General features: G+C 45.2%; 1 protein-coding gene across 1 annotated transcript in view; it reads left to right on the plus strand.

Moving 5' to 3' along the window:
• LOC147896795 (uncharacterized) overlaps positions 1-9,985 on the plus strand; it is a 137,375-nt gene extending 127,390 nt beyond the window's left edge. The window contains exon 10 of the mRNA XM_087381776.1: positions 9,624-9,985. Within this exon, the coding sequence (XP_087237902.1) occupies positions 9,624-9,779 (156 nt within the window). The 3' untranslated portion in view covers positions 9,780-9,985. The remainder of the gene's footprint in view (positions 1-9,623) is intronic.
• Positions 9,986-10,449: the final 464 nt, after the last annotated feature.

The following is a 10,449-nucleotide window of genomic DNA, read 5'->3' on the forward strand; positions in this document are numbered from 1 at the left end:
GATGGTCCATATGCAGCAATAACGGATGAGTAGCAATGGCGTACAGTAGCGAACTAAGAGGGCAACCCTGTCTCACTGAGCGGGTCATAGTCCATGTTCTTGACAACCCACCACCAAGCAAACACTGCGCAGTGGCATGCAAATAGAGCCAGTAAATAATATGGACCAGCCGAGGGCCAAATCCCAATTTATGCATAGTCTGAGAAATAAAATCCCAATGGACAGTATCAAATGCTTTCGCAATGTCCACTTGCAGAATGAGAACATCTTGTTTGGAATATTTGGCATACTCAATTGCAAGCAAAGCATTGGAGATATTGTCAGTAATCTGTCTTCTGGGAACAAACCCATACTACCTGGGATGAAGTCCTGCGTGCAAGATAAATCGAATCCTGAGGACAATCATTTTGGCAATGAGTTTTTAAATGACTGGCATCAGAGATATGGGCCGCCAATCAGCCATTGTCTCACATAACCTTTTTTTGGGGATCAATTTGACAAGGCCATGTTTCCAAGGAGGAGGAAGAGATTGTGCTGCCCAAGCATGATTGATCATAAGAAGCAGAGTGTTCTTAAGATCACCCCAGAATGCACGGAAGAATTCAACAGTCAATCCATCCCAACCAGGAGAGCTGCCTTTACGTAAGTGACTCAAAGCATCATCCAGTTCATTAAGCATAAAGGGCTGCTCCAATTCATGAGCCTGTTCCGGAGACAATATAGGCCGAACATGCATAAGAAATTGAGACCTAGCTACATTCACTTGCATTGAATGATCAGGTTGAGGAGAAAAGAGATGCTGGAAATGACTAGAACATTGCAATTCCAATTCTGATTTGGAGGTAGTCCAGGTGCCATCATCTTGCTTGATCCTACAAATATCCTCGTTTCGCCTATCCGCATGCAGGCTTTTGAAGAAGGCTTTGGAGGAGCAGCCCTTATCCAATAGGGGTTTCATGCGAGCTCGGATTTGCCACTTCTTTAATTTGCGAAGATCATTTTGATGGATGATATGAACCGCATAAGCACAAGAATCGTGTTCAGAGGAGGTGAGCTGCCTATAAGAGCTGATTACATCCATTTGTTGCTTGTGAGATTGAGCCCATTTCAGCTTGAGCCTGAGGTCTCCCATGTAACTCTGTCCATAATCTTGAATAACAGCCTGCAAACGATGGACAAGACTGATCCACGCAAAATCCATGTCCTCCTGAGCATGTGAGAGGAGGGGGCGGACACCCACTCTCACCATGTTCTGAAATTGTTAATGAAGCAAATAAGCACTATTAACATGGAGTAGGCGACGATCAAAAAAAGGCATATCATCTGTCAAACGTGCTATAGATAATGTCAAGCATACTGGAAAGTGATCAGATAGCAAAAGGGAATGATCAACCCATAGTGCACATGTGAAGCTAGCATACTGCTGAGCATGCAACAAGAACCATCTGTCAAGTCGAGCCCAGTAATGAGTAAAGGCATTGTGACGGTATGTATAGCCCATATCTCTATCCCTTGTTGAGAGCCATAAATCTTCTGCATGCAAGAAGGAAAGCATATGCTCCCAATGTCGAAGCTCAGTGGGGATCATGTGAGAACGATGAGTGGTGTTGTCTTGAATGGCAGGCGAGTTGTTAAAGTCTCCACACAAAAAGGAATTAGACAGCCATGGATATTGTTTGAGGGAGGCCCACATTTGAGCTCTTGTTGCAAAAGTTTGAGAAGCATAGACAGATGCTATTTCATAAAGATCAGCATGATAGGTGCATCTGATCACCATCCAGCGACCCTGGGGGTCATTGTAACCAACCGTGGGCTGCATATCATGTTTGACCAGCATGCATACCCCCGAAAAGTGCATTGTACCAGCATAAAATATGTCATAACCAGCAAAATGGCCTTGCTGGCCAGCCAAGAAGTGTTGGTTGTGTTCCTCCAAAGAAATTACATCGGGATGCATTCTATGTACATAGTGCCAAAAAAGTCTCCACTTATTGACATTACAAAGACCTTGAACATTGTATGTAATACAAGTGATTGAAGAAGACATGGAAGATATGTACAGCCGGACCAAAAAGCATAGTAAAAGTAGAGGTTGTCAGGCCTCAGCAATGACATCAAGGTCCACCTGACCTCCTGGATCATTGGCTCTATAATCCTCATCATTGTCACATACAGGGATGCCCTTCTTGAGCACATCAACCCACAGTTGAGAGGTGAGGCTATCAGGAGGGGTAGAGGCCTGACCAGGGGTGGAAGTAGAGGCATCCCAATGGCGAGATTGTAACGGTCGTGGCTTGAGCGCAAATACCTTTTTGGGTTGCTGCCAGGCACCTTGAGGAGAGGTGGGAGATTCTGAAATTTTGCCCTTTCCCTTATCCTTTTGCTTGGCTGAAACCTGAATCACATTTTCTTTGGGAGGGACAGCTTTAGATGCCACATCACCCAATTTGCTAGGCATAGCCTTAGGCCCCGGACCATAAGTTGGAGGGGAAGTGTTTTTTGGAGCAATAGCTGTAGGTGTGAGTTGATGCAGGACTGCAGGGCACTGTGAGGCTAGGTGGCCAAATTTATGACATGTGAAGCAAGCACCTGCATATACTCCCCATTTCAAATCAAAATATTTTTCGCCCAAGGGAACATCCTCCACCTCTACCGCAATGGAAGGAGGGGTTGGGTGATCTGTATCCCAAAGAACACAAAACCGATTTCAATTACCCGAAGGACGGGGTGGGCATACAACTTGCCCCAAAGTAGTTGCCAGGCTTGGTAACTCAGCCCTCATATAATCAAGAAAATCCACTACCTCAACCCATACAGGGCAGTGATGTCGAATGAGACCATGATAATCCTTATTTGGCGACCATGGCATGACATGCACCATTTGTCTGCCATAGAATAAAGGAGACATCTCCAGTATCTGCTGACGATATGAGGCATCCAAAAAGTGCACTTCATAAAAACCTCGAGAAGCAAAGTATACTCCTTCAACAAAGCAACCTCCCAACAAAGCCTGAACCCACTGAGCTACATCATTTGCTGAAGGTAGCTTCCATGGGAAGAAAATGATAACTGCTTGTTGAGAAAACTTTCGGAGAGGAGCAACCAAGGAGGGCAGCTTCAGCTTATACTTAAGAGCCGGGGGAGGTTTGGCCCACTCCTTCCGGCTGTGATGAAATTCATCCTTAAGCATGTCGAAAACATAGTGAGCATCTACAGATGCTGAGGTAGAAAAGTCGACTTGCTGTCTTTTGGAGTCCCGGGACAAGTCCTTCCGGGAATAACTTTTGATATGATCTTCCATAGAGATAAGCAGGGCAGAATTGGTAAAGTGGCAAAAAAAACAGAATTGTACGGCAGGGTTTGTACAGGGCAAACAATGCAGAAAAAGTGCAGGGCAAACAGTACGGACTGTACGGATTTACGGGAGTGTACGGGCTGCACGGGATGCTGACCGGGCAGGCAGGGACTGTACGGAGGGAAGGGAACTGAACAGAAATGCTGACAGGGCATGAAGGGGCTAAGCTGTACGGAAAAGCCAGGGGCGTACGGACGTACGGAGGGAAGTTCAAAAGGGGAACATCGATGGCGAGGAAATCTGCAGTGGGATTGCTGAGGGCTGCGCAGGGATGAGCAGAGCCTTACCGTACGGCCATACGGTAAGCGTGCGGCGTCCGTACAGGTGTACGGACGGGAGGGGGAACTGTACGGGGACCTTTGTCTGTCTCGACACCCTCTCACGCTCTCACGCTCCCAGCACACACACACACCATACAAATCCACACCACACACACACACACACATACTTTTTTTTTTGGTGAAACCAGTAACTATATTATTAACTTGAGATCAATGTACATGATATTAGACTCCAAAAGAGAGCCTAATGGAAGAACTCAAAAACAGTCAGAAAACACTTCAAGGCTAGTCGCATCCAAGTTCCTCGCAGCATAGCTATCATGTAAAGATTGCTTGAGGGACATTCTAAAGAAAACATATGCCTGAGGAAACTGTTGTCCCATCCTAGAGTGCAATCTCTGTGTCCAAATAGTCCAGAGTACCCAAAAGCGAGTCCAGTGAAAGAAAAGGAGGAATGGAGACATCTGGGATGAGAAGCATCCAAACATCCAGAATAGTTTCCCAAATCTGATAGAGGGAAACCGAAGCCGTAGCAAATGAGAAACATGAGTGATCAATAACCGAGAGTGCGGGCAAGACCATAACAAATGGGGAACTGTCTCACGGTGGTAAGAACAACGGGGGCAGGAAGGGGAAGCAATGCGACGTGCTGCCAATTTCACCCCAATGGAAAAAGCTCCCACTATACATCTCTAAAAGAAAAGCCTCTGTTTCAATGGCAATTTGGCTTTCCAAATTTTCTTGAGTCGTGATTGCCACCAAGATAGAGGCCTATCCAAATTCCAAAGATTGTTGGCATGCTTATCAATCCATGGCGGTGAAAGAAGAAATCTGTAAACCATCGAGGAGGCCAGATTATGCATTGAAAGCGAACAGGTAGCAGGGGATAAGGAAGTCAGATTCCAGTCCAGCAATCTGTCCTGTACAAACAGTGGAGGCATAGGAACAAATGGCTGCAACATAGTTGTAAGTATTCTCCAAATGGGCCGATGATGCAGACCCAAGGGGAATGTCCTGCAAGCTTGTGGGAATGAAAGCACATAACCATGTTGATCCACAACATCTCCGATAAATCTTATGCCCAGTTTCATAAGATTATATGCTTTGATAGGCGCCTGTAAAGCAAGAGGCAATTCAAACACCTTGTTCCAATGGATACTTTCCAAGCGAAAAGAATTACCATGATTGGAAGAAGCACCTGTCCATTTAGCATAAGAGAGAATTCTCTTCCAATCATGAATAAAAGCAGTAGAGACAGGACAGCCAGGAATTTTCCCCTGAAATGTGGTCATGACTGCTTCCCAGTGATCTGTAATCAAATGCCCATATGCATGGGACGTCATGTTTCCACACATAGCTGCTAACATAATAGCCCATGGCTGTTTTTGCTGAAAAAAATCAGCAATCATAGTGCTCTTTCTTGCCAGCATATGAAACTGAAGATAGAGAATATTCAGGCCCCAATGAGTCTTAGGAGAGCAAACAGCCTGCATGGGAAGAAGTCGCAATGCCTTTTTGTGAGATTTGCTTTTCCAAAATATCTCCATAGCCTGGGACATATAGGAAGCCAAATGCTTAAAAGACCAGGGAAGAAGAGGCAAATAAAATTGCACGTATGCCATAATGATAGACTAGACTATCCGAAGTCGAACATGTAGAGGCCAAGTGGACAAATGCCAGTATTCCAGCTTCTTGTTGATCTTTTGAAGCACCCATTTGAGCTATTGTTGAGGGGTAATATTCCAGCCAATGGGATATCCTAGATGCCTCACAAGAGTGTGGGAAGGGAGGATGTGGCCAGGCCAGAGAAGTGCATGCCAATCAGCTTCTTTCAATGCTAAAAGATTGGATTTCTGAAAGTTAATATGCAGTCCAACAGCTATGCCAAAATCATTCAGAGTATGCATCAAGTGAGAGAGGTCAGTTTGAGAATTCCTGGGCATGAAATATGAATCATCAGCATATGCCTGTGCCAGAAACGGCTGTGCCCCTGGAATTAGCAAGCCATGAAGCTGCCCTCTAGTTGTAAGATGGTCCATATGCAACAATAATGGATGAGTAGCAATGGCATATAGTAGCGAACTAAGAGGGCAACCTTGTCTCACTGAGCGGGTCATAGTCCATGCTCTTGACAACCCACCACCAAGCAAACACTGCACAGTGGCATGAGAATAGAGCCAGTAAATATTGTGGACTAGCCGAGGGCCAAATCCCAATTTGTGCATAGTCTGAGAAATAAAATCCCAATGGACATTATCAAATGCTTTGGCAATGTCGACTTGCAGAATGAGAACATCTTGTTTAGAATATTTGGCATACTCAATTGCAAGCAAAGCATCGGAGATATTATCAGTAATCTGTCTTCTGGGAACAAACCCATACTGCCTAGGATGAAGTCCTGCTTGCAAGATAAATCGAACCCTGAGAACAATCATCTTGGCAATGAGTTTGTAAATGACAGGCATGAGAGATATGGGTCGCCAATCAGCCATTGTCTCACACAACCTTTTTTTGGGGATCAATTTGACCAAGCCATGTTTCCAAGAAGGAGGGAGAGATTGTTCTGCCCAAGCATGATTGATCATAAGAAGCAGAGTGTTCTTGAGATCACCCCAAAATGCACGGAAGAATTCTACAGTCAATCCATCCCAACCAGGAGAGCTGCCTTTACGTAAGTGACTGAGAGCATCATCCAGTTCATTAAGCATAAAGGGCTGCTGCAGTGCATGAGCCCGTTCTGGAGACAATATGGGCTGAACATGCATCAGAAATTGAGACCTAGCTGCATTCACTTGCATTGAATGATCAGGCTGAGGAGAGAAGAGATGTTGGAAATGACTAGAGCATTTCGATTCCAATTCTGATTTGGATGTGGTCCAGGTGCCATCATCTTGCCTGATTTCGCAAATATCCTCCTTACGCCTATCCGCATGCAGAAAGCTTTGGAGGAGCAGCCCTTATCTAAAAGGGGTTTCATGCGAGCTCGGATTTGCCACTTCTTTAATTTGCGAAGATCATTTTGATGAATGATGTGAACCGCATAAGCACAGGAATCCTGTTCAGAGGAGGTAAGCTGCCTATGAGAGCTGATTAAATCCATTTGTTGCTTGTGAGATTGAGCCCATTTCAGCTAAAGCCTGAGGGTTCCCATGTAACTCGGTCCATAATCTTGAATGACAGCTTGCAAACGATGGGCAAGACTGATCCAGGCGAAATCCATTTCCTCCTGAGCATGTGAAAGGAGGGGACGGACAGCCACTCTCACCATGTTCTGAAACTGTTGATGCAGCAAATAAGCACCATTAACATGGAGCATGCGACGACCAAAAAAAGGCATATCATTTGTCAGACGTGCAAAAGATAATGTCAAGCATACTGGGAAGTGATCAGATAGCAAAAGGGAATGATCAACCCATAGTGCACATGTGAATCTAGCATACTGCTGAGCATGCAACAAATACCATCTGTCAAGTCGAGCCCAGTAATGAGTAAAGGCATTGTGATGGTATGTGTAACCCATATCTCTATCCCTTGTTGAGAGCCATAAATCTTCTACATGCAAGAAAGAAAGCATATCTTCCCAATGTCGAAGCTCAGTGGGGATCATGTGAGAACGATGAGTGGTGTTGTCTTGGGTGGCTGGCGAGTTGTTAAAGTCTCCAGGCATTGGACAGCCAAGGATATTGTTTGAGGGAGGCCCACATTCGAGCTCTTGTTGCAGATGTTTGAGAGGCATAAACAGATGCTATTTCATAAAGATCAGCCTGACAGATGCATCTGATCACCATCCATCGACCCTGGGGTTCATTGTAAGCAACTGTAGGCTGCATATCATGTTTCACCAACATGCATACCCCTGAAAAGTTCATTGTACCAGCATAAAAGATGTCATAACCAGCATAATGGCCTTGCTGGCCAGCCAAGAAGTGTTGGTTGTGTTCTTGTAAAGAAATTACATCAGGGTGCATTTTATATACATAGTGCCAAAAAAAGTCTCCACTTATTGACATTGCAAAGACTTTGAACGTTGTATGAAATGCAAGTAATTGAAGTAGACATAGAAAGTATGTATAGCCGAGCCAAAAAGCATAGTGAAGGTGTAAGTTGTCAGGCCTCAGCCATGACATCGACATCCACTTGGCCTCCTGGATCAGTAGCTCTATGATCCTCATCATTATCACATACAGGGATGCCCCTCTTGAGCACAGCAACCCAGAGTTGAGGAGTGAGGCTATCAGCAGGGGTAGAGGCCTGACCAGGGGTGGAAGTAGAGGCATCCCAATGGCGAGATTGTAACGGTCGTGGCTTGAGCGCAAATACATTTTTGGGTTGCTGCCAGGCACCCTGAGGAGCAGCATGAGATTCTGAAATTTTGCCCTTTCCCTTATCCTTTTGCTTGGCTGGAACCTGAACCACATTTTCTTTGGGTGGGGCAGATTTAGATGCCATATCCCCCGACTTACTAGGCATAGCCTTAGGCCCCGGACCATAAGTTGAAGGGGAAATATTTTCTGGAGCAATAGCTGTGGATGGGAGCTGATGCAGGACTGCAGGACTCTGTGAAGCTAAGTGGCCAAATTTATGACATGTGAAGCAAGCACCTGCAAATACTCCCCATTTCAAGTCAAAATATTTTTCGCCCAAGGGGACGTCCTCCACCTCTACCGCAATAGAGGGAGGGGTGGGGTGATCTGTATCCCAAAGAACACAAAATCGATTTCGATTACCCGAAGGACGGGGTGGGCATACAACTTGCCCCAAAGTAGCTGCCAGGCTTGGTAACTCAGCCCTCATATAGTCTGGAAAATCTACGACCTCAACCCATATAGGGCAGTGATGTCGAATGAGATCGTGATAATCCTCATTTGGCGACCATGGCATGACATGGACCATTTGTCTGCCATAGAAAAGAGGGGACATCTCCAATATCTGCTGACGATATGAGGCATCCAAAAAGTGCACTTCATAAAAACCTCGAGAAGCAAAGTATACTCCTTCAACAAAGCAACCTCCCAACAAAGCCTGAACCCACTGAGCTACATCATTTGCTGAAGGTAGCTTCCCTGGAAAGAAAATGATAACTGCTTGCTGAGAAAATTTTCGGAGGGGAGCGACCAAAGAGGGCAGCTTCAGCTTGTATTTAAGTGCCGGGGGAGGTTTGGCCCACTCCTTCCGGCTGTGATGAAATTCATCCTTGAGCATGTCGAAAACATAGTGAGCATCTACAGAAGCTGAAGTAGAAAAATCAACTTGCTGTCTTTTGGAGTCCCGGGACAGGTCCTTCCGGGAGTAGCTTTTGAGATGTTCCTCCATGAAGTTAAGCAGGGCAAGATTGATGAAGAGGCAGAGAGAACTAGAGCTGTACAGTAGGGATTGAGCAGAACAAACAGCACGGGAGAAATAGGGAAAACAGTACGGACAGATGAGGACTGTACGTACAGTACGGACAGACAGGAGCGTACGGACTGTACAGATTTCTGACGAGAAGGACAGAGGCTGTACGGAACAAGACGACTGTGGCAGAGATGCTGACGAAGGGCAGGGAGGCTAGACTGTACGGAGAGGCAGGGATGTACGGATGCACATAGGGACCTCAGATAGGGATCAGTGATGGCGATGTACGGACGTACGGAGGGAAGTACAGAAGGGGATCAGCGATGGCGAGGAAATCTGCAACGGGATTGCTGAGGGCTGTGCAGGGATGAGGAGAGGCTTACCGTACGGCCGTACGGTAAGCGTACGGTGTCCGTACAGATGTACGGACGGAGGGGGAATTGTGCGGGAACCTTTGTCTGTCTTGACCCCCCTCTCTCTCACACACCAACACACACACCAGGGCAAAACACACACACACAAGCACACACACACAAGCACAAGCGCGCGTGCGCACACACACACACACACACAATGAAATTGCTCATTGGTTTTTGTGATATCCAGTTTAGATCTTTTGATTTTTTTTTCTCCTTTGATTTTTTCCTGTGCAGGCTGTGGCTGGCTCAGAGTGTGTTTTTGCTCAAGAACTAGCTGCAATCAATCCTGCATCCAAACACTGTTGCTTTTTAGGAGAGGTAAATCAGAGGATTGTTTTAATACCAAGTATGGATGAGTTCCTCTCCAACGGTTCTAATGAATTTGTATGAGATTGATGGACTTTGTTCTCCCATTTGATAATCTTATACTGTTAATTTCTAGAGGTCTATGAAAGCTCTATCTTACTCCATAGTCCCTTTGAGAGAATCTTGAAGATGGTCTCCTTCATGTTCATGTCCGCAGTTGACACTATGCATCCTTAGAAGCGTGATGATCAATCTACATGTTCCAAACTTGCTAGATCAAGTTCCTTGTTGCATTGCCATTTCTTGGCCCAACAATTCTTGTAGCTAATTGCATTAATTCATCCCTTTCTACTTGTAGGAGCCCAATGATGTATGCTCACTTTCTTGTGGTTTATTCATGATGTGTTTAGTTATGAGTGCAATACCCGTTCAAAAGGTGTATATATCATCACATGGCCTTACTAAGACAAAGTCATATTTCTAAGAGCATCAAATCCCTCTCTTGGCTTATCAAACAAGCTAGTTTGACATAGTGATCTTCAAGGTTGTCAAGGCCCAAAAGCTCAAGATCTTCCTTTGCCTCATTTGCATTATTGATCAACATGCTACCTTGCTATTGGCTCCTTGGCCAAAATGGTTGGCAAAGTTTTTAATCCAAGACCTCCAATTTCCACACTTACCCTCAATCTAGATAATACTAAAATTTAGTCATTTAAGTATCATATAATAGAATGGCTTTTGGTTGTCCTACAAG

The sequence above is a fragment of the Dipteris shenzhenensis genome, chromosome 11 (assembly GCF_047967505.1).
Source record: "Dipteris shenzhenensis isolate YYH24624 ecotype China chromosome 11, Dip_SZ_1.0, whole genome shotgun sequence".
NCBI classification, from domain to species: Eukaryota; Viridiplantae; Streptophyta; class Polypodiopsida; order Gleicheniales; family Dipteridaceae; genus Dipteris; species Dipteris shenzhenensis.